The following is a 24358-nucleotide window of genomic DNA, read 5'->3' as shown; positions in this document are numbered from 1 at the left end:
TAGAACTTCTGTCTTATCTATCTATTTATCAGTTTTAATTCTGAACTGGCAGCAACAGCTAGGCCTCAGTTAATTGTATTAGGTCAAATTTGATGGTGATACTACACTGAAGAATAAAAGAGATGATCAGTTTTAGACAGAACTTGGGTTAGAATCTTAATTTTCACACAGCACAGCTCAGGTCTAAAAACAGAGGTCTAACAGCACAGCTAAGTTTCACAGATGTCACAACCATAGACTGTAAAAAATATGGACAAAGCGTCTGTGACGTCACCCATCGATTTTCTGAAGAACGGTTATGAAGCCGTTTATGGGGGGTATGGGCGGCGCCATCTTGGAAAACCTTGGGAAATCCTAACCCCGCCCACCTCCTGAGCAAGCCGGTGAACCCGCCTCGTCGTCAGCCGAGCAGCCTCAGCTAAGCTATCTGTAACGTTAGGCCTACAAGATGGACTGGCACAGACGTTGCTGTAACATAATTTTCTGGTAAGTTTGATCTGCTAACGTGAAGTTCATGTATGTTTCTTAATGCCATGTTCAGACACTTTTGTATGCTGAAAGGTATTCGGGTGAACGGTTGAAAAGTTGAGATTGCAGATTCTAGGTAAAATAAACTAACGTTAGCTATCCCTCCCTTGCTGAAGTTACGGTAAAATAACGTAGAGTAATTTAGCAGTTTAGCGTTACAGGTTCAGCAACTGATACTGACAAAAATGTATCTTTGCCTTTATTGTTTTGTGATTAACGTTAGCATCTCATATCCTCAGTGGCAGCCATCATTGTAACGTTAATTAATTTACGATAACATCAGCCAGCTCGCTGTATTCTGTCAACGTGTGGTGTGAATTGATAACAAAATCGTAGTAGGGTATTAGTTAACTTGTACATCATGAATTCATTTAGATTAACTCTTAATATCACGTTTTGAAATCGCTATATTGCTCTAAAGTTGTCAGTGGTAGCTTGGTCTAAGATGACATTGAAATTTCTCATCGGTGGCCATTTCACGATCCAGCGTTCATGTTCGGTTAGCTTGCCTTATTTCCCCTTTTTGTCAGGCTATTATCAAAACGTTAAATCCAGTTACAGTGTCCGGTGTTTGGCATATCAATGCCAATATTAGTGTAGTTTGTCACTGAAGACCCATTTCAAATCGCACAATAGTACTACAGCATTGTACAATAACTGTACTTTTGTTGATTACAACAAGTAGTGTTGGTTTGCATTATTGTATTATCTTGTAAGATATATAGGTACTAATGAAAAGTTTACCTTTCTATTTTGGCAGTTCGCCATGGGGAGGAGGCGGCAAGGAGGTCCATGGGCTCTAACCTGGGACTAGAGGTCCAGGTGAAGTGGTTTGGCTGGGGTGTGGTGATATTGAACCCATTGAGACTATACAGTACATTTCACTTTATGTCTATTGATGGACTGTTACACCTACCCTTTACTTATGCCAAACCCATTTCTGTTCTTTAAATATCAGAAAGCAAACTTACTGTTGATGGCACTGAACTTGCACTTGGAAATGTTTATGGAACTTTTCTGAACTGTGAATTACATTAAAACTCATGCCAAACCAATTTGCCTGTGCTTTCAAAAACATTTATACAAATCCGTCAGCTTCAGTCAGTAGGTTGAATTGAAGACCCAGATGCAGAATTAAAGGTGATTTTTTACTTGTATATCTTGAGCATTACAGGTAACCACTGAATTTGTGAAACTAAAATAACAAAAACTAATATGTACTAAGCTAGTACATAGTCAATACATATTAGATCACTTTAAAGATACAGATGCAAATGCTGTAAATAAAGGTGAACAAAGTCCTTGAAATCAGAAGCTGCCACTGCTCAATGACTTCTGCCCCATCTGGTAGGATTTCAAAATGTTCCAGATCTGAAAACAGAAATATTGGTATATGTCACATCCTTGAACTTACTGTAAACTATGAACAAGTGCTCACAAATTAAGCTAAAAAAATATTTTTTTATGTGGTAATCATAGACTGTGGAGGCAATATATGACAACAACGAAGTAAGATTTGCAGACTCACTCCCAATATTTATAATGAACAACAAACTCACAGAACACTTAGCTGAATGGGGACAGGACGCGCGTATTCAACTATTGCACATGCCTTGTTTATGCGGGCAATAAGCAAAAACAAATGTGGTGTATTTAAAGTAATGTAGAATAAATATTTCTTGTATTTTTGTGTTTTCAGTGAAACAGTGTAAGCTCATATCTACACCCTATTGAGGTAGTTATTAACAGTTAGGCCAAGGTCCAGTCAAACAATAGCCAGCCACTGGTGCCATATTGTTTAATTATGCAATCTGTATCCAACCAAAACCGGCTGATTTGAAGGCATAATGCAACTACTTTCCGTGTGTGACTTATCAAAAGATGCTAATGATAAATTATTTTGATAGTTATTGCACAGATGTGCCCTGGACTGCTCAAAATAAAAGGCCACTCTAAATGTCTGAAATGCATTCATGTTTGTTCAGTATATGGTAACGATGTCTGGAATATACAACCAGTAGGTTGCTCCAATTAAATGTATGAAAAATGTCAAAGTACCATGGAATCAGTGCTGAAGTGATGCTTCTGAGTGTCGACTGCACAGACGAGAATTGAAGTTAGGAGTCCAGAGCCCTCTCCAGCACCCAGGCTGTCTGGATTACCTACAGGGAAACTTTGCATAGACAAGAAGTGTTCGTTCAAATTTGTGTTTAACAAATAAATGGCATCAATAAGAGTTTCAAACGTCAGTTATAACTATCGCTTGTTATCACAGCTCCATGTTCAAAGTATACGGTCAATGGTTCATAGCGGTTCACAATTTTGCCTCAGCTAGCCGACAACAAGCCTTTTAATGCTTCGGCTGAAGTTTTTTTTTTTTTATCTTAAACGTGACAACCCAAAGACTGTATAAATTGTCAATGGACTAAGCATTCCCACAGAGCGTATTTACAAAAGGTTTTTTGACGAGAACATGCTTTGTTGCCCCAGTATGTTTGTGAACTAACGTTAACTTTAGAGCTGTCTGTTCATTGACTCACACCTGCCTAGTATGACCAACGTTAAGCTAACTCATAACGGGAGCACAATGGTTTTCACTAACGTTAACTTTATTCAAGTTAACTAAATGTATGTGTGTGCTTCTGCCATTCGGTCATCATTTTCGACATTAACTTATTTGAGGCGATATGACGCTAACGTAGCCTAACGTTAGTGCCCACTCGATGCTAAATAATGCTAACATCTAGTGCTACGTGAAATAGTAGTGGAATGAATGTCACTTACCTGAAAAAACTGGAACGAAGTCTTCTGAAAGTGTCGGTTAGTAGGCTTCAATTAATAGCTTAGCAAATCATTTTATGTCAGCTTTTTGAATAAAGATGTTCAGAAAGGATGTGGTAACTTTGTGTATAATGAGACGTCAAAGTTTCAGGGTTTCCACTCAGCTGGCAACGTCTGCTGCTGTATGCCTCGACGTCAGCCGTCAATCAAGCCGACCACGCCCTTAATTATTCATATATTCCCATAGCAAAGCAAAATTGAAGACGAGATCTCTTTTATGTCACATTAACATCTCCTAGATATAAATGAGCACTAATCAAGACCAAAGTGGTTTTCTCATTCTTCTCAAATGTCTCTCCTGAGAAATAAGTCTCACATAGAGCATAGTGTGAGTTCTCCAAATTCTCTCACAGCTGTCTCTGTTCTTGGTCTCAGCTAAGAGAAAAAAAATAGACATATTGTGCTGCTTTCAAATATGTCTCAATTTGATATCCTTACTTGAAAGCACCATCTCAGTTATGTCTTGGTGAGAATTCATGGTTCTGTCTCTCACATCTCACTATTTGAGTTCTCAGATTCTCTTACAGTTGTCTCTTTTCTTGCGTCTAAGCAAAAGCAAAAATGAGAGTAGTGCAAGCCATCAAATCAATATGACATGATTTAATATCAGAAATCAATCAAATCTGTTTGCCAAAATTACTTAGATATATGGTTTATTAACATAATGTTCAATTTTCACTCAAGTCATATAATTCATTAATTACACTTTTGACTTCAAACAACACCTTTTGGATACTTTTTATAATGTGTAAACTGTCAAGATGTCAACATTTTAACAGAATTAATAGCAAAGCTCTATTGTGTATGGAGCGTCAAAAGAGTCTTAGACATAATAATACACTCTTAAAATAATAGTGCACACTTTTTAAATAATCAAGTGATTCACCCTGAAAATACAGTAAAGGCAGTTCATCTTGCCACCATACACTATACAGGCCCTTTGTTGCATCAAATATAGGTTTACGATAAATTCTAAAGATGCCTTGTACTTCTACAAAGCATTCACGGCAAGCGGTCAGATGGGAGCATGTTATTCCAATGATAAATCGATTTGTGGGTTCTTAGACTAGTTCAGGTCTTAATGGGTTAAAACTTTTCAAGCGTATTTGGAAAATGAGCTGCGAACACAATGCCAGGCATAGATGCCAAGTCAAGGAAAACAACTTTACCCAATATATGATCCAAGGAAACTACTGTATTGGCAGAGGTTTCCAATAGGGGAACAACATGACTGCATGTACCATTTGTTACATCATCTTGCAGCAAGGAAAAACCTGCACATTTGAATTCATGAACAAGGGCCCATTTGGCACATGAATGTTCTGAGGTGAAGAAGAACTCAATCTGTCCATACTTAGTTTGACCTTCACCAGAAAAAACAACTGTAAAATGGTTTCTTCTATTGCCTTTGCCATAGTGTTTTGATGTGAGATAATTTCTCTTAACTTGTGCCCTGTGAAAGACCTTTACCGTTTTAGAATTGATACAGTGACCAGTCTGTCTTTCCAATGAAGAGATGTGAACTGTGTCCAGTTGAAGTTCACTAGATGCTCCATATACTTTAGCCCTTGACAAATCATTATTTTCCTGACAAAAACTATTATCTTTAGTCATCCGTGTGTAAAATTCAGCTATGGCATTCCCTGGCTTTATGGTTTGTGAAATAACAGGAATAGACTGCACAAGTTTGACTGCATGGACCATCTGCATTGGTATATTTTGAGTGCCATGTATCAGCCTTAACAAATATCCATTCTTGTCTTCAAAATGGAAACAAGAATGAGTCCATAATGGACCAAGGGCCCTGACACTGTCTGCTAGGTGCACGAGAAGGTGTACATTTGCTGTTTGGTACCGCACACCATAGAGATCAGCCATTTGAGAACAAAAGTTCCACAGTAGTTTCTCTGCATGATCAATCTGTTCAAATGATATGGATTCCATCAATAAAATGAAAATAGCTTCACTTAGTAGAAGGAAGTGATTGTAGTACAGTGTTGCAAGAATTCCACGGAAAACAACAGGTCCATAAAAGATCAAAAGATCCCGATATTCTGATGCTTTAAAAAACATTCTGTGCGATGCCACTGATCGAGGATATCTAATTGAGGATGGAGGAGAGATACCCTGAAATCGCCTGTCAATTTCTTTGGCATTTTTTGCCATGCTGAAGGGCTGACGAGAAAACTCTGTAGAAAACCACATAACCATCAAAAGACGCATAACTCCAAGAAGGACTGAGTGCATGTAATCTATGCCAGTGCCTTTGATAAGGTTATAACCCTTAAGTTTGCTAAGCCAACAGGGACCCTTAACCCCTTTAACAGTGGTTTTGGTCTCATTTGCGATTTTCATATCAAAAGCAAACTTTTCATTTGTGCGCAGTGGCCCTTTTGGATCCCCATGTTGGTATGGAAATGCATGGACATGTCCCCTTTCCCCCGTCCTCACAGTCTCTCCTGGCTGCTCACATTTATGACATCCAAATTTACCATTGTATTGCACTGAATTAAGGACTAATGCCTTAGCAGGCAAGTCACATGTTCCAGCAATGGTGAGCACTTTACACAGAAAAGGTTCAGATGTCAACCCTGCAGGTTGCACAAGAATTCCGTTGTCTGCTAGTTTACTCAGTGTGTCACTTAGTGGTCTAAGAAATGTAACCATGGATGGTTTTGCATCCCCATACCAAAGTCCAGCAAATATCATATTCTCTCTTTTTGTGCGTTCCATGACGTTCAATTCATTAATGACACAATAAAAGGGCCACACTGAAAACTTTGACGATTTAAAAATAGGTACCCCATCTGTGTTCCAAGTAAGTGAGATGTTTTTAGGGTCACTAAGAGGACCACCCCCATCTACAAGCTGTTTGTAAACTTCTGCATCATATATATCTTCAACATTGTTGGGATCCGTTTTCTTCCTGCTAAATCTAAAGTTAAGCTTCTCCTGAAAACCTGGCTTGAGAAACAATGATCTTATTTGAGCCTCAATTGGAATCTCTATGAAGGATGAGGATTTTTCTTCTGACATAGTAGCTCCACAAGACAGACATTCCAATTGTGCACTTTCTAATGACCCAAAACAATTACTGCAATATTTATGCAATACAATAGGGGATGATGCAGAACGGGAGAAAAAGAAGTCTTTGAACTTCTGTATACTGTTTAAGCAGTTTGTGTTCAGACTGTCGGGACAAAGCAACTTGAGCATTTTAAGCAAATCACTAAGGGCCTTATCAGTTACTTTATGACAGTTTACATAAGCCATGATGATCAAAAGGCACTCTGACACAGTTATTGATGCATTGTCATATAATGGCTTGTCTGTTGTGTCCTTGAAATTTGACTCTTCTGCACACTCCTCACTCAAATCCTCTTCAAATCCCTCTCTGAACATATGTCCATCATCATACGTCCAAACCCCCACATCAGGGAGAGCTTCCTCAAATGATTGAGATGGATCATACTCAACACTGCCTTGTAGTTCAGTTGTTAGGCCATCAGGGGGATCTCTGAAGGCTGATCTGGAAGATGATTCTTCATAGTCTTCAAAAGAGTAAACAGTTGACATACTCTCTTGTGCCATGCTCCCTTGTGATGGTAACAAAAATCATTATGGGTAAAAATAAACAAACAAACCTTGTCACAATTCAAAACCTACATTGTCTCAGCCTGTTTATCACTTTCTGACACTCAAATAATTGTCATATTTTAGCAGGATCTGCTCAATATACTATACATCACTAGACAGACAGACACAGACAGACTGTATACCTGGCAGGTGGTGAGAGGTTTGATGTTCCAGAGTGAGTGGGGTAGATCCTGCATGTACAACCGGAGGTTGGACTTGTTCGTTCTGGGCTCCTCCAGGAGGCACCCCAACCTCCTGCCGTGTTCCCCAGGTGCTACATCCTGACAGAGAACAGTACACACATCAATGGTTCACACCATTTTCTGGATCAATTAGTAGAGATTATCATCAAGAAACGTTCTTGCACGAAACTCAAAAAATTAAAACATGAAAAACACAAGAGGCAAGTTGACATTAATGGAATATATTATATAAATACAGGTAATGGGATGCATATTCTTTTCCCCCCACATCTTGATCACATTGTAGCAGTTTATGTTTAAATATCTTTCTGTGTTTGTGGTAACACGTAATCGACAGGGTTGAATATAACTCATCACATACACACAACACACAAATAACAATAAGAAGTTGTGGGCCCTTAGGTGAATGAGTAGCGGGACAGGTTTTGGAAGGATATGATAGCAGCTGACAGTGACAAACAACAAGTGACACTGTCAATAATGACTAGAATGCCACAGCAGCAAACCAAACATGAGGCTACAACCACACAGTGACCTATATGAAAGGATCATGGCCTTATGTTATTAACAGCCTTAACTTAGAGGTGAAAGGTTCAAAGTATATAAATCATACAGCTAAGATAACTCACATTTCAAATTTCATTCTTCACACGTGCTACTGTAATCAGGATGACATACATGCACACACCTCTTACCTAAATATTGCTGATCAGTCTCCACATGAACATTGGTGGCTTCAGGTAGGGATGACTGCAGTGAGGAAAATTAGGTATTAAATATCATATCTGCTGCAAATTTGTAGCAACAAAGCTAAGCCAGGCTTCTCACCAATTGTGCAATCCTTCTTGGTCGTTTATTTGGGTCTTCTTCATTACCAGTCCTTCTCCATCGTTTTCCAGGTTTTCGTCTGGTCATTTTGACACTCCAATTCTATAAAAATATAGACACAAGTTGCTGGAATATAGAGTGAAGTCTTAAATAAGACTTAAGAAAAGGCATCAAGTGTTTGTTCCATCTGATCAACTCTTTAGTAAACAGAAATAGATTTTCTAGCAAGCATCAATTTTATGTTAGCTACCAGAGATAACAGACCTTTATTATTAATTTCTTAAATCAAAATAATAATTTGCATCATATTCTTAAAGTAGCAAAAGTATTTATCATTTTGATCACTTTAATGTAAATGTAATGTAAGCTCATTGTTATTACCAATAACATGATGTATAATTTACATAAATAATCTAATAATTAACTGTGTATAAGCATGAAATATAAATTATCAAGAACCAATAGGCTATAACATACATGCCAACCAACCCCATGCAACACATGAATGCACTATAATCACTATAATCATAAATAAATACAAAAGTGGAATCATTTGTACACAAAAAGTGCATTTGTTTTAAAGCTAGATGTCAGACTTTCATTTGATAACAGATAACAAAGACAACGATATTTGAACCCCAGGAAAAAGTGTGCCAACCAGCCCTAACGTTACAACTATGCCCTACAAATCTGCTTAGACCCAACTATGCTTAGAAAATGTCACCACTGAATCAATAATAGCAGCTACCAGAGTTTTAATGTGATTAGCTATACTGTGTGATTTGTCCCAAATAATTGCACAACTATTCTTTGAGACGTGTATTTCCATGTTTTCACCTTTCTGAAGAGTCTGAAGTATATGAGCTTCGCAAACATATATAGCGAGTTGTAATCATTTTAATAAAAAATAATCTGATGTTCTGCTGCCTCGCTAGACATATTAGCTAACGTTAGCTAGTGTAACGTTAGCCATCATATCTAGGTAGATGCCTCTTTGAATGCGGCATCTCGTTATATCGGCGTTTCGTAACACTAAGACGTGAAAAACTTCTACCTGGTGTGTTAACAGAGTCCGTTAATTCTCAAAACAAAACAATTTACGCTATTACTTACTTTTAGTCGTTATTCTTAACAGAGACTCTTGCTTCTTCCAAACGAATCAAGCCAGTCTAGCCACTTCCAGAAACCCCTGTCCCACTGCTGATGAAATTATCTCCACTTCCTGGACGTGTGGAACTCTTTGGTGTGGATTTATAAAAGTTGTAGGTAAACGAAAGTGAGAGATTTTATTATGTCATACTTCGGGATACAGAAGTGCATGCGAAAGAAAAGACTTCTACGTTACTGTCTATGGAAAGAACCAACTAGAACCTAAGGGGCGGGGGCGTGAAAAAGCCCGCGCGCAGGGAAGCAGATTCGTCCATATTTGGTTATTGGTTGCACCTGCGGGAAAGACGAAAGATTTCGTGTTGGTGAAGTTCTGGAGAAGAAAAGAGAGACGTTTCTGTTGGCTGTTGCAAGTTTTGTCCTGGCCACCATTTGGAGAGGTAAGAATCATATTCTATATTAGATGGTCAACTACACGACGTTGTGAAGAGTTGAATAAAGAAATTATTTTTGTGAAATATTTAACTGAGGAGTGGTCCTTTGGAAGGTGGTAACGTTAATGGCGTCTGTTCAACAATTAAAACTTAGCTTGTGACCATGCACTCATTTGGCGGCCCTTGACTGTAAAATGTTTGAGTATCAAATCAAATGAGTAAGAATGGAAATTTCGATTTTTTTTTTTTTTACTACTGCGGTCATGTAAAGCATTATAAAATAAAGTCAATCATATTTTACTCTGTAGGCTAGCAGACCTATGTGAGTAAAGCCTCGTCTCCACCAAGCAGTTAACTGCTAGTAGCAGCTACAGTTCGGTTGGCAATTATAATAAGAACTTTTGAAGCGTGCTACTTTAGCCGCCTTTTAGTGTTAGCTAATGCTACTTTAGCAACATTTAGTGTTAGCCCCGGTTATCTTGTTAACTAGGCCTAAATTGGGTATGTCTAGCTGGCTGACCTTACTTGTTGGAAAAGGTAGAGTGTGAAAGTTGTCATGAAGGTAAATTCAGATGTAATCAGTAGCTTTCCCCCAAAGATATGAAGTCAATTTTGTTAACATAGTGTCTATTTATTGTATACTTGTCCCAAATGTATTTTTTCATTAGCAGGATGTACAAAACGAAAATACCTGCAAAAAAGAGAGTACGGGTTCCCACCCAGAAAATGAAGGAACTGCAGAACTCCCCGCCCACCAATGAGCAACCTGGTAAGTATTGAGGTAATACTGTGAAATGGCATGATTTCTGTTAGCGTAACGGTAATGTTAATCATAATATTATGTTTCAAATGAGGTAGCGGAGTACAGATAATTGCTGCAAAATGTAACGAAGTAAAAGTCAAAAGTATGCACTATAGATTCTACTTAAGTAAAGTACAAATACGTGGAAAATTTATTTAAGTACAGTAACAAAGTATTTGTACTTCGTTACATTCCACCACTGAAAAATAGCATCCTAAATTGTTGTGCCTAAATGGAGTTTGCTAAACATTTTCTTTCTCTCTCTCTCTCTCTCTCTCTCTCTCTCTCTCTCTCTCTCTCTCTCTCTCTCTCTCTCTCTCTCTCTCAGGGTGTTTTGCATTCGTCAGATGGGAGGATGGTTATACTGGCAAAGTCTTTACAGGATCTGACATTTTGGCAAGAGATGAGGCTCCTGTGCAGCTGCAAGATCTTAGATCAGGAGATCCTGTTTTAGCAAAGTGGTCAGATGGTAAATTTTATAGGGCCATTGTTGAATATATTTCAAGGGAAGACCAGGCTAATCCGCCAAAAGGCCGCACAACTCCACAGGGCTTTTTAAGTTTGTTAAAAGGCGATGAGCCATCAGACTCAACGTCAGGGTCTGATACCATTATAGTGGATAGGAGCCAACTGTCTGAGCATGGCGAGGAAATCCCAGCGTTGAATCCATTATCTGACGGGGGACATGCAACAGGCTGCAACACCACTGGCCCACCACCTTATGGGTAGGCTAGTCATAAGTATTACATAATCGCCTGTGCCCACAAGTTAAAAACTTTTAATCATTATCCATTCAACCCCCCAAAAAACACCATTAGGATAACTTTGTTATCTAATCTGTGATCATATAATTTCAGTAAATAGTATGTGAATGACATATATACTTTACTTGAAACATCTGTGTCCACTTAGATTTAGGGATTAAAAGTTTTGAACTGATATGCCTATGCTGGTCATTTCAGTTAGTTCTTTGCAGTTACTTATATCTATTTTAGGCTATTTGTGTTTACAAAAATGTAATTTATGGTTCAATGTATATTTTTTTTAAATTTTTTATGATAGCTCTACAAAAGGGGGCACCATTGTTCCATCACCCTACGGAGGCAATACCGTCAGCCCATCACCGTATGACCTCAACAACTCTGGTCCACCTCCCTACGGAAGCAATACACCCAACCCATCACCGTATGGCTTCAACACCTCTGGTCCACCTCCTTACGGAAGCAATACACCCAGCCCATCACCGTATGGCCTCAACACCTCTGGTCCACCTCCTTACGGAAGCAATACACCCAGCCCATCACCGTATGGCCTCAACACCTCTGGTCCACCTCCTTACGGAAGCAATGCACCCAGCCCATCACCGTCTGACCTCAACACCTCTGGTCCACCTCCTTACGGAAGCAATACACCCAGCCCATCACCGTCTGACCTCAACACCTCTGGTCCTTCACCCGACAGAGGCCATGCAGCTCACCTGGCACCAAACAGGAGAGATGCATGCAACTCCTCTGACGAGGGCAACATCCCTGGACAGCAGGAAGAAAATGCATGGACACCATGTGATGGATGCAAGGGGGAGGTTGAAAAAATCCTTCATGAAAAAAGAAGAATCAATGAAGTTATCTCAAGAATAGGCAAGTAATGCAAGTTCTTCTAATGAATTCATGATGTAATTGTTTTATTAGTGATTGGGCCTTGAACACATAAACATACTGTTTTAACTATCCTTAAAAAAAGGCAGAAAAGACTATGGTATAAGATAAAAACGGTTCTAAGCTGGTTCACAAGTTCTGAGAATTTTTATGGGCCGGTTCTAAAGGGTTAAGTGTAAGTCAGTGTAATGCTGAACTCAGTGTTTCCTCTATGTTGATTTGGTAGTGGCGGCCCCCCACGGTTTAATTTTCTTCCCCCACGGTATCAGAAATGGGGCAGACGCACAATAGACGCAGTTGCCTTTCAAAATTCATTGTGCAGACCTGTTGTAGATTCTCCAAATATACAGCTCAATCACAACTGAAAATAATGCCTCATTGTGTGAATAGAGGTGAATACATATAATTGTTTGTGTTGCAGCGAAGTGTCAGTTGTCAGTTCCGGGGGACGGGGGGGGTGTGTGGTTCGGACAGGCCCCCACTGCTTAAAAAAATCCTAGAGGAAACTTGTGCTTTGTTAAGGCCATCCTTAAAAATATTTTTGTTTGCAGTAACAGCCAAAAAAAATAAAAAATGGGTCGGTAGGTAGGTCAATATTTTTTTTTTCAAGATTCAAAGTAAAAAAAAAAGTTCAGTTTTGGTCATGTTGATTACCTAGGAATGAATTTACACAAATGTGCATATCGTGACGTAACTGACTGGGTCTTCAACCCGTGCCTTCAGGCGCACCATTGCAAACCTCATTCTGATGCAGGTTATATAGACCAGCCTTTCTCAAACTTCTTTGACCTGAGGCCCGGTCATGGCAGACTTTTGGGTCATAGGGCTCATCTACATGTACCCAGAAAGAAGGCTACAGTAGCTCTTGACCACGTTATATTGAAATTTGACTATACAATACTCAATGCTATACAGTGTATTATACAGTCTCTGCTCTGTTTCTAAGGAAGTTACAAAAAACAACGTCGTTCTATTAAGTTTCGTTAAATAAATAAATAGCCTTCCAACAGGTTGAAGCGGAGCTTTGATACCAGCGTTATCGATTAGTTTCAGTTTCTCTCGCGCAGACGCGCATTGAATGAATGCTCATACCACCACTTAATTGTAGGGCTCCATGTTTAATGACATCGATAGCAGAAACGTTTGTTTTCTTTTTTCGTCGATCCGCGGTTTCTTGATCAACTGCGCAGCAAATTATCAGATGAAGCACCGGGCCTAATTTCACTCCACGACTCAGCAGTCTCCATGTTGCGGACCCATATTTTGAGAAATGCTGAATAGACCACAACCAATTTCAATACTCCGACACGGTCACCGCTAGACTAGGGGGAGAAGGGATGAGAAAAGATCTGGCCACAGTTCTTCCAGAACTTAGTAACAGCGTTATCAGTTTGTGTGAATGAAACGAAGTGACATGCGTAAAACCAATGGTGTAGAGATGACGCCACAGGTTTTTTTTTTTTAAGTGAGCCACGTTTGCATGTAGGCAATTTATATTCACAATACTTGGGCCTACTAAAAGAACTATTATTTTATTGCATTTGTATTGGTTGTTTAGAGTAAAAATTGGTCGGTATTAACGCAAGTTTACAACCGGCAAGTCGGTCGGACTAAAAGGGGAAAAAAAAAAATATTTGGGTCGGTTCTAAATTGACAGGGTCGGTCGGGTTACGGCAAACGAAAATATTTTTAAGGATGGCCTAAATTATATTCCTCCCACAGATGTATACATCTAATGAAATATCTGTCTGTCTGTCTCATGTGATGTATCTATCTATCTATCTATCTAATTCTTGTTTCTATTTGCCCTGAAAAAGGCCTGTCATATAGGCATGGTTTTATGTTCTAAAATGAACTTTCCTGCCATTTAAAGCTGTTTAACTTTGTTTTATCGTATTGTTTGTACTGTTTCTCCCTTTCAGATCCAGGCCAGGTCAGAGAGCTTCAGACACTACTGGAGCTCATTGGAGAGAGGCATCATGACGGCGCAACATCTACATTAGGCCAGCAGGAGCTCTTTCCTGGGAGCGGCATATTAATATCCTCATTCCGCCTTGCTGCCTTGCATCAAGCATCCAAACCAAACAGCATGCGTCTCTTTCATGCACTTTTTGACCATTTCTTCACTTTGGAGGAATGTAAAAATGCAGTCCCCTTTGGCCGACCCGGCAACAACCCCTCAGGAAGAGGAAAACGGGTCCTTGACCGCAAAAAGGTTGACTGAATCCTAAGTAAGTTTTCCCAAAATGAAGCTCTGTGTTTTCAGGCCAGGATGTAAGGGATAATAAACTCCACGCTGTGCGTACATAGGAAATTATTGCACGTTCGAAGTGATTATAAGGTCCCAATGCCGCAGGCAGATGGACCTTTACGCTTTGATAAGTGCAATAATTTCCGATATACGCACGGCGTGAAGTTTATTATCCCGCTTATACCACTGCTTAGTACTGTTGCTACGTCTTTACTAAGTTGTTTTGCTAACAATGTACACATTTTGATAGCTATCACAGTCTCATTTGCAGAACTACTTTCCTCCACACTTTGCCTCAATCAAAACTTACCAGCACAAACTGCCGTTACTAGTTCTAAATGGATGGTTGCTATGATCAAAAGCGGTTCCTTAGTTCCACCTGTCATTGTCAAGTGCTGCATCCAAAGATTCTATCCAGTCTTGGCTTTTGTAAAATCACTGTTTCTCGTACTGCCAAACGCATCCGGACTCCATCCAAAAACCAACGCGGTCACAAGTTAGTGTTGCTGTGATGCAGATGTCGGTCAGGCCACTAAACTGTAATCCTGTGTTCATCATACAGTTCACAACGATTTGGGCGAATGGATATGCAAATGTGATACGGACAAAAAAAGTGGAACTACTTCATAGCCGTGCAGTTATAGAAAATTAATGCACATTCCAAATAGCGCATCAGAATAGGAAATTTGATCAAGCAGTGATCTAAAAAAAACATGTTTGTGCCATTTATATGTGAAAATGGCTCTCTGCACCCTCTACAGTTTGAAACATACCATAACCTTTTGGCCCAAATGCAGATGTTGAACCGCACTTTTGGGGCTCTTCAATGTCATATGGCCAAGCAATGGCTGGAAATTCTAGGAATGTCCCCGGATAGTGATAGAAAAATATTTTTATTTGCAAATTACATTTCCGTAAGGATTGTTTTTCAAATTACAAGTTTGAGGGTGGATTCTGCAGCACTCTTCGTCTCTCCCTTTCTCCCTCCAAGTTCGTCAGCCCCTTTCATCTCTGTCCCTCTTCAACCTCCCCCTTCCAAAAACATCCCCACACATTTTGAAAGCCTTTTTCAGAAATGTGAGGTGGGTGGAGTTGTTTATGGTTGTCCCAAAAAAACAATCAGCTGATTTCCAATTCTATGAACTGAAATGGACATCCACCTGGTGTTCTATACTTTGAACCTGAAGTGGAGTTGTGTATGGTGTGTGGCAAGTCTTTTTGTCAATTTACTCATGCCAATTTGTAATGCTCTTGTCTTACAGCTTATGTCCTGAGATGTGGCACTCTGCCTGGTTGGGATGAAATCGAGGAGGCCAAGCTCAAGAAAGCCTTTGTCAACAAATGTAGGGCCAGAGCAAATTCTAAGGCTTAGGCCACTGCTGTAGTCTACAGTATGTGGAGTGTGTTCTTTCTCACCATTGTTAAGTTTAGGTTTTGTAGTACGGAGTGTGTTCTTTTTCATGGACCAGAGGTGTTAAGACCGTACCAAGTTGAGGTTTTGTAGTACAGGTGCTGGTCATATAATTAGAATATTGGGGAAAAGTTATTTTAATTTCAGTAATTTTATTTCAGTGATTTAAACTCGTAAATGTGAGACTTGTACATTATATAGATTCCTTAGACAGGAAGTGAAATATTTATAGCCATCATTCATGTTAATTTGGATGATTATGGCTTATAGCTAACAAAAACCCCAAATTCAGTCAGAAATTTTCTGACACTTGATTTGGGAATTTCTTTAGATATAAGCCATAATCATCAAAATTATCATGAATAATGGCTAGAAATATATCACTTACTGTCTAATGAATCTATAATTTTCCAGTTTCATGTTTTACATTGAATAACTGGAATTAAAAAAAACTTTTCCACAATATTCTAATTACATGACCAGCACCAGTATGTGTGTTACTGGTACTGTGTTTCCTTTTCACATGGTTTCATGTGTTTGAGCCAAACCCAAGTGTGATTATTCCACATACCTCAGCAGAGCTGGTCAGTTTTCATTGTTTATCATCTGGAAGTGGTAATTTTGTCTATATGCCGGATTGCTTTATACAATGCACCAGTTCACATGGTGTTTGTTCCAATTGTGTAAATGTATCTGTTTTACTGAACAGAATAGTTCACCAGAAATTGTCACCATCTACTCCCCCCTCCCCCTTTCTGAGTAGAAGTCTTAGGTTTTGAGGATAAAAAAAAAAAAAAAAAACAGTAAGGGGGTGAGTAAATGATGACTGACACTTTTGGTTTTGTATTTATTTATTTATTTATTTATTTATATATATATATATCAAATATGTATGGTGTACTGTTATAGAATTGTACTGTAATACCCAAATAAAAGTGTTAAACTTTTCAATATTGAGTGGTGGTGGGGTTTATTTTAGTATTTTTTTCTAAAGATAATTATTTTTTTGTATTTATTCTCAATTTGTTCTCGTATTTCTCAAGTATGGCTCAGATATCATTCTCAAATATAGCTTCAGGAAGACCTGTAAAAGAAACAATCAGTACATGGAAGACACACTTAAGACAATGGTAAGATCTTGTTTAGGGCTCATACTTCTCAGATTTGTTTCATAAAAGTCTCAGATTCATCATGTTATTCTCTTTAATTGTCCTTCAAAATAACCAAGACGTATTGAGATCAGGGGCATACAATTATGAGATCTCCTCTGTTTATCCCACTTCTCAAGTATTGCTGAACTGATTTTCTCAACTATCTCTTAGTGATGTCTTGTCTCTTTTAAGCTTACCTCTTGCTCCTAAGGGACCCTTAGGAGAAGTAATCCAGAAACAAATGATCACAGAATGATATGAATATGAGAAGCTCAAACTGATCTCAGGAGATGAGATTGAACAGCAGATGAGCAACACATTTTTCCTATGGGTTTTATATCTAAATGTGATCTAAACTAATGAGTTAGAAAAAAATTCACCCCCCTCACAGTTGTCAGGCACTGGGAAACTACCGAAAAGTACAATAAAAGTCCATGGGACCAGGCTTTAAAAACATGTATTTACGCTGTGAAAACGGACATTTTAACATGGGAGTCTATGGACATTTGCTCGCTTTTGGGACCAGTCCCTAGCGGATTTTCGATGTATTGCAGTTTTTCGAACTTCCGGGTAGGCTTCATTGTTCAGATTAGAATGTTGCCGCTTGGTCACAACACAGGTATGATTCAAAGGTATGAATGGTTGACAAATATGATTCACAGGTATACATGTTCCATATAGTTAGTGAGTATAATCTTCACACAACAATATAGTTCTCAGAATGTCGATCAATCATAATCTCCAAAAGGATATTCTCCTTTAGAATCAGAATAGGTGAATAACATAGCCTAGGCTACCTAAGACTTCATCACACGTGAACGTTTTTCAACATTTGGTGGAGGCATATTTATGCAAAACTATGGCCTGCATCGTTTCCGTGTCATTACAAATGCACGTCTTCGTGTTTCTCGCGTGTAATACAAGTATTTCCTGAAAACTTTGTGCAGCAATTTTGGGTTTGAATCAAGCTCTGGATGTCTAGCAAATAGTGGAGGAGAGTACAAATGGGATTTGTCACCGTACTTCGATCTATCGTCTATTTTAATCAGTATCGTTGTTTGTCGCAATTAAAAATACCCTCAAGGGCCGGATTACATTATTATTTTGACATACATCGCGGGCCGGGAGTTTGAGACCCCTGGGTTAAATGGTATGTGTACAGATATGTTTCAGGGATCAGATTCCAAAAATAATTCAGTGGAAATGCATGGATTCCAGTTTCTTCCAGTAGCAGCAACTGGAATCCATGCATTTCCACAGAATTATTTTTGGAATCTGATCCCTTATCATACCTGTTCATTCTTACTCGTCGCTCGACTTATCGTGACTAAATTCAAGATGGCTGCAAACGCTAAACTTCGTGAAGATACTGTCTGTATAAATCGTCTTGTAAGTAAACGACCAGTGCTTTTTCAAAGTTCTCAATGTCTCGGCCCTCGGAAGTCTACCAATAAAGTGTGGAGATACATTGAGCGTCGTAAATGGTGTAAAACAGTGATTTATTTGCATGGCTAGCCCGATGCCGAAGCACCACCATTGAAAAAGCTGTTGGTAGCATCGGCTAACTAGCGCCAGATTTTGGAGTGCAGGGGACAAGCCGAGATGAACTATGAGACATACGTTCACACTCGGTATCATGTTTCAACACACTTTAGGTCAATATCACACCGCAATTCTCCTTTAAGTGAAGTTGCATTACATTAGGCTGACACATTACTGGCCACACCTTCGGAAAGGATCTGCATAATGGACCTGATCCGGCGTCCAAACGCACATCGGTCCAAAATTGGTCTGGATCCGTTTGACGGATCTGGTGCCAATAAGGGCTAAGACTGGCCCAGTTCCGTATGATAGTCTGTGTTACTGACGTGTTCCAGATCTGCTTATCATATGCAATACGGGTCCGCTTATTGTGTGTGGTACGGACCCGTTTATCAGATATCAGCCGGCTTTATTTGACATGTGAAATGTGATTGGTAATTAATTATCCTGAAAAATCTGTTTGCTACACATTTGCTAACCCAGGCTAAAGTTTGTAACGTTTTCCCAATAGCTCAACTAATAAACATAAGCTAGGCTACAAACACAATAGGGGGGTGGGGGGGACTTTACACATAAGTGTCTTATTATGGCTGTAGATGTGCAATCCCAGACAAAGTTTAAGTCGTGTTAATTACACTGTTCCCATCGAAATTCAGGCTGTCTTCCTCAGTCATCTCCATGGTCAATCTGAAACAACTCAAAATAAACATCAGCCATTTATTCCTTTTTGAAAATAGGCTGTCACAATTACACTCGTTTTTTATCATCAGTGATCCTGTTAGCGTTATCACTTTTTTTCCAAAATAGTTATTGTGATGGCTGTTTTGCTCAAGCTAAGCTAGTATATTGCTGGAAAATAATAGCATATAACATACAGTGGGCATCGCTTTCAAATGGCCACTTCAGTCGTGCATTACGAGGCGTGAAGCTGCGTGAAGCTTTAGTACCACTTTCAGCCACTGTGCGTCGCTCTGCCACTGTACATCGCTCTGTCAGTAGCCTGACTGCCGCCCCTTCTGAAAAAGCAGGAGGCTAGGCTACCTTTAAACGTAATTGTTACCGAGAGGAATCCCAGCCTACGAATTCAATAACAAAATAAATCGTAATTAAACATTACCTCGATTAAGGCTACTTGGGTATGGCTTAAGGCTTGACTACACGGTGGTAGCGAAAATCGAAATCTGCTTTTGATAACCTACCGGTGCCGCTCCACAAAACGAAAAAATATCTGAATTTGCTGTCTATGTTATTGTCAGTGTTAGGGGTAATGCAACTACGCAAATCAAAACGTGTCTTAATTTGCCCTACTTCTTGACTGCAATGTAGTCAATTGACTGCTTGACATGTCATTTTTATTTTTCTGTACAATAAACAAATCTGCTTTATGCCGCAGAATTACATTCATATTTGGCTGACTGCAGACGCGCCACTTCCCTCCCCATATTCCAAGATTAAGATAGTAGCCTATACAAAAAGCACTTCATACTATCATAAAAAAATCGTTAAAACGAATAGCTATTTGCAATTTGACAAAACACTGGTCCTCATTTTACGAATGCGAGGACGATAATGAGCCTTTTGCATTTAGTTAGATGTCCGAGTCACGCATAATGTTTGAAAACCACTGGCTCGTAATCACAATAATTTAACACAGACAGTTGGATAGCCTACTTCATCAAGTCCCCATGCCTACATTTTTGTGAGTAGCATAGAGATCGTTAAAAACAATAAAGTATGCCTCTCCGTTTGGGACATCGAAAACGTATATTTTTAATAGACTACCGTCGAAGATGCTGACTTGCAAAAGCCTCGGGATAACACGTTATCTCCACTATCATCAGTCATGCCCCTTGATCAAAGTGGGGAATGAAATAAAAGTTTGAGAACCACTGGCTTAACAAGTTACCTGCAGTCCAGAACACAGAATCTGTTATATTCTGATGATCGGCGATGATATTGGCAAATGTTTGTTTTCCAAAGAATTTCACTTCACCATGCACCTTCGACAATGAATAGCTCATTACACTTGTTAGGTACTGTTAAACGTAGGCCTACCTGGTATCATTACAAACATCATTCTGTGTCCTAAAACTGGCATATTTTATGGCATTGTGTCATGTAAGTTCGTTGCAAAATCTAGAGAAATGTGTCAGGTTTTCAGTGGGGGACAATTGAGACACACATTGGATTGTGTTATTACTTGAACATTCCACACTATCCACAGCTGTGGTAGGCCTATCAGAGGCAGGAGGATTACTGTTAGTGCAGGCTTTATATAAAATTCTTCAACAGAAGGCCTCGAATGTTGTCTTGTTTGTGGAGCACTTTGCTTCGCTTCTGTAATCTCGGCTTCATTGAAAATGAGGGCTTCCCTCAATGACCCTCCGAGAATAAATAAAGGTTGAATGAATGCCCAAAATAAAGGCCTGTGGTTTGCGCAGCCTACAGTAAATAACAGACCCGCCAGAATGTGCGTTATGATGCTTTTTTACGAGCAAGATGTTTTTGGTACCCTACGCACACTGCATGTTCTTAAATAACAATGATCATCAGTGATATTCTACCATTAATTTGGGTAAATGGGCAAGCGTGACCACCTTGATTGGCTGATGATTGTAACGTGGGCATGATTCCAAACACCTCCCTTACGATGATGAGTGACAGGTGACAGGTCTCAGAATGCGTGCGCTACACAAGGACGGAAGATGATGAATAACTGGGGCCGTAGGCTATTCACAAAGGCTTTTATCTTACTACTAGGAGTAGGCTACTCCTAAATCGCACTTAAAGATTTTAGCTTGGAATACGGCCCCTGAATAAAAAGGCCTAGCCTAAATGAAATTTGATTCACAATAATGTTACATTTAATTTACATGTTGACAATGATTAGCCTAGTTTTGGTTGTTGTTGGCGGCGTTATTGCATGTTAGTTATGCCTAGAATGCAAAATTGTTTCCTCACGATTGGAAGCTCCTAGCTGCATAGGATTTCAAAACACGGCAAAATGCCGCAGGTTTGTGAATAGGTCTGTGAGTAAGGAGTCCTCTTGACTTCTTTTAAGCTGTCAGAGGTGGGAAGGTGTGATTTTTTGGGGGAAGGGCCGGATTAACTGGGCACAATTGTCTGATGGCCCCCCTTCCCCCCAGCCAACGTGAATCGGGTGGTTAGTTAATAGGCCTATCGTGAAGATTTTTCCTGCCATCTAAGGCATGAGCGCATCTGTGAGGCCAAGCCTCACCAAGTAGCTCGTTTGTTTACAACTAACATTCCATTTAATTTAACTGCTTTATAGGCTATGCCGAAATAGTTTTCAACATTTGAATATTAGTGTCGGGTGAATTGAAATGTTCTCAAAGTAGCCTTATGGCTGAAAGCTGCTTGGGATCCCCCCCGTCAAGCAATATAACCATACAAACACGCTTCACTCATTGTTTCAAAAGGAGTAATTTTGGCTTTGTCAGAACTGAAGAGCTGTGGACGGCACGGCACGGTATGCCCAATGAAAATAAATTAATGCAACGCAACACAGACCCCGCTTCTCTCGCGTCAGTCACTGACATGAACGAAACACAGAACCCGCTTCTCTCACGGCAATCACTGACAGTAACCTAGAATAAATGCATGGGGGAAAACACTTCCCCATGACAAAGACATCGTAAAACACTGAAAGTTAATATTTTGTCACTAGCAACATACATCTGTCCTTTGTCAAATGTATTATGTTCCAAGTAGCCAGTAATTCTGCCTCATAAAGTTGAACAAATACATTTGCTTATTTCACAGAAAAATATAAATAACCAGTTAGGGTCTACAGTGTAGAGTTGGTAAGTTATGGTAGGCCAACTTGCAGTAAACATACAAACAGGGGAAATTCTTTCTCTTGTAGCTGAGTAGCCTCAGGTGCGCACGTAGACATAAGAACCTGCAACCCCCATAGAATCGTGCTCTCAAGACAATCACGCCGTTAAACTTAAATAGGTTAACATCACTCTAAGTTCGCCTTCAAGCAAGGAAAACGATGATTTGAAGACATCTGTTTCGTTGGAAGGGCAAGGGGTAGCAACAGGGCAACACAGAGACAGGCCCGACGGCAGGGCTGTTATGAGAGTATTAAAATATGGGATATTCTACGGGAAAACATTAAAACGGCAAGACAGCGGGGGAAAGTTAAAATACGTGATAAACACGGAAAAAGTTGGCATACATTGTTTCGGTCCCCGTGCACAGGGATTATTTGTCATATTATTAATCACATATGATTATTCGTGAAATTGTGCAAACAGGCGCAACACATTTGAAAAGGAAGGACTGGTAGCATGCAAGCTCACAGGAAAGATTGATTTAAGAACGTTATCAGTGTGTGGCTGTGGCGCGGGCGGAAGACAGCGACAATTGGCAGGGGAGGGTCATGTCTTTTTTAACAATTCTGTCGGAGGGTCATTGAACAATTTCTAGCAGGCAAGAGAGGGTCATGCAACTTGCAACTGAAGCACTCAAAATTCCTCCGGTGTCCCCTTCAATAAATAATGAACAGTCCCTAGATTGCTGCTGGGCTATATGTCTTGGTTCATGTCTGTTAACAACTCATTGCCGTCAAACGCATAGCCTATCTCGCGGTTGCATCCATTACAAACAAACATGCAATGTGAACGTCTGGGATTGGGGAGAGCACTAAATGCTCTACTGAATAAGCACGAAGTCAAACCTTTAAATGAAAAACACTCTTTAATAATAAAAAAAAAATAAACCGCTAATGAAGTAAACTTGCATCATCAAAAATCGTTCATCGCCTGTAGGCTAACTCCGTGATAACAGGACGTAACAGGAAGGCATTTGGCTGAGCAACGGAGGTTAATATGCTATATATTTTGTCCAAATGATGTCTGTCTATCATCGTTGTACTCGGAGAAAACCAGAATGTTTAATTTGTCCTGCGTTTCTTCTACGGCTGCAAACGGGATTCACTCGCAGTTAACCAAATATTTCTTTATTAGGGCAGGGCAGGCATATTTCTGGCTATTAAACCAGTCTGCTAAAGTCTGTAGTGAAGTCTGTGTAGGGTTTTCCAGGCTACAGTTCTTTTTACGAGACACCCTGCTCACTTGAGCCATCTACCGGTTGTTTGGGTTGTTGCAGCGTCTCACTGGAAAAATACAAATTAAAGTCGCGTGATACCGCGTGATCCCACGCACGGACGCGAGTGAAGCTGGCCAAGTCGAAGCACTGCCCACTGTAACAGTGAAGTTATCAATCGCTCGGCTGCTTGTTGTTGTCTCTGAATAAACTAACAGAGATAAAAAGCAGATAGCCTAGTCCTAGTCCAACCGCAGGCTGGCAAATCATGTCAAAAGATTGATAGTGAGCAAACCAAAGATCCTTGATTAACATTACTGCTTGGACTTCTGGCAAGAATATGGGGTTGTCTCATAGTACTGTTAGATCTGACACACCAACAATTGACTACTTTTACCACTGCTAGGTAATAATAAAAATAATGAAACGACCATATGATCAATATTGAGCCAACTATATCTTCTTTTCCAGCCTTACTGTAGAAATGAAGTGGCCATGGGAACATAGTGCACCCCCATGGTTTCTAAATTTGTGCCATTCCAAAATACCTTTTTTTTCTTTAGCAGCCAGTTGACAATGAAGTAGGGAAAGAACAGTCAATTTAGCAGAATCAGCACCTTAATCAATGTCCTTACCACCTGGGTCTGCTGTGAAAAAATGGTCCTTAGGCTCATATCCGTAATCCAGGTTTGGGCCAAATCAGTGTTTTGTATTCTAAATGCATCTCCTGACTTCCAGTTGAGTTGCGGAAATCGGACCTGGGACAAATCTGTAAACCGGTGATAAAGCAGCATTGCTAGCAGAGCTGAAACCTATCAGAAGCAGATCTGCCCCACAGTCAGATACCATATGTCCGCTAAAGGCTTATATGTGGATCCGGCCCAAAGGAAATTGCT

The 24358-nt window shown here is 39.7% G+C and overlaps 2 protein-coding genes and 1 long non-coding RNA gene across 9 annotated transcripts; 2 read left to right on the top strand and 1 right to left on the bottom strand.

The window, feature by feature from the left end:
* Positions 1-291: 291 nt before the first annotated feature.
* Positions 292-1583, top strand: LOC121680623. Its single transcript, XR_006021757.1, has 2 exons — positions 292-486; positions 1289-1583. It is a non-coding gene; the product is annotated as an uncharacterized LOC121680623 (long non-coding RNA).
* Positions 1584-4053: 2470 nt separating this feature from the next.
* On the bottom strand, positions 4054-9279 carry LOC121680620. 5 transcript variants are annotated; one of them, XM_042060074.1, is made up of 6 exons: positions 9150-9279; positions 8037-8138; positions 7904-7958; positions 7149-7286; positions 4921-6971; positions 4054-4889 (listed from the first exon to the last, which is right to left on the bottom strand). In XM_042060074.1, exons 2-6 carry the CDS (start codon positions 8121-8123, stop codon positions 4836-4838), a joined length of 2385 nt encoding a protein of 794 aa, XP_041916008.1. In that variant the 5' UTR covers positions 8124-8138; positions 9150-9279; the 3' UTR covers positions 4054-4835. The 5 variants fall into 5 exon arrangements, with proteins under 5 accessions (XP_041916008.1, XP_041916006.1, XP_041916004.1 ...); XM_042060072.1 differs by having other exon boundaries at positions 4054-6600; positions 6631-6971; XM_042060070.1 differs by having other exon boundaries at positions 4054-6971.
* Positions 9280-9382: 103 nt separating this feature from the next.
* On the top strand, positions 9383-16552 carry LOC121680622 (uncharacterized protein C15orf39 homolog). 3 transcript variants are annotated; one of them, XM_042060075.1, is made up of 6 exons: positions 9383-9583; positions 10249-10346; positions 10708-11104; positions 11442-12016; positions 13957-14249; positions 15548-16552. In XM_042060075.1, the coding sequence occupies exons 2-6, from the start codon at positions 10250-10252 to the stop codon at positions 15557-15559; spliced, it is 1374 nt and encodes a 457-aa protein (XP_041916009.1). In that variant the 5' UTR covers positions 9383-9583; position 10249; the 3' UTR covers positions 15560-16552. The 3 variants fall into 3 exon arrangements, with proteins under 3 accessions (XP_041916009.1, XP_041916011.1, XP_041916010.1); XM_042060077.1 differs by having other exon boundaries at positions 13957-14265; XM_042060076.1 differs by having other exon boundaries at positions 10246-10346.
* The last annotated feature ends 7806 nt before the right edge of the window (positions 16553-24358 follow it).

The sequence above is a fragment of the Alosa sapidissima genome, chromosome 13 (genome assembly GCF_018492685.1).
Source record: "Alosa sapidissima isolate fAloSap1 chromosome 13, fAloSap1.pri, whole genome shotgun sequence".
In the NCBI taxonomy this organism is placed as follows: Eukaryota; Metazoa; Chordata; class Actinopteri; order Clupeiformes; family Clupeidae; genus Alosa; species Alosa sapidissima.
Note: the sequence above shows the minus strand (reverse complement) of the source record. Positions and strands in the feature narration are given on the sequence as shown.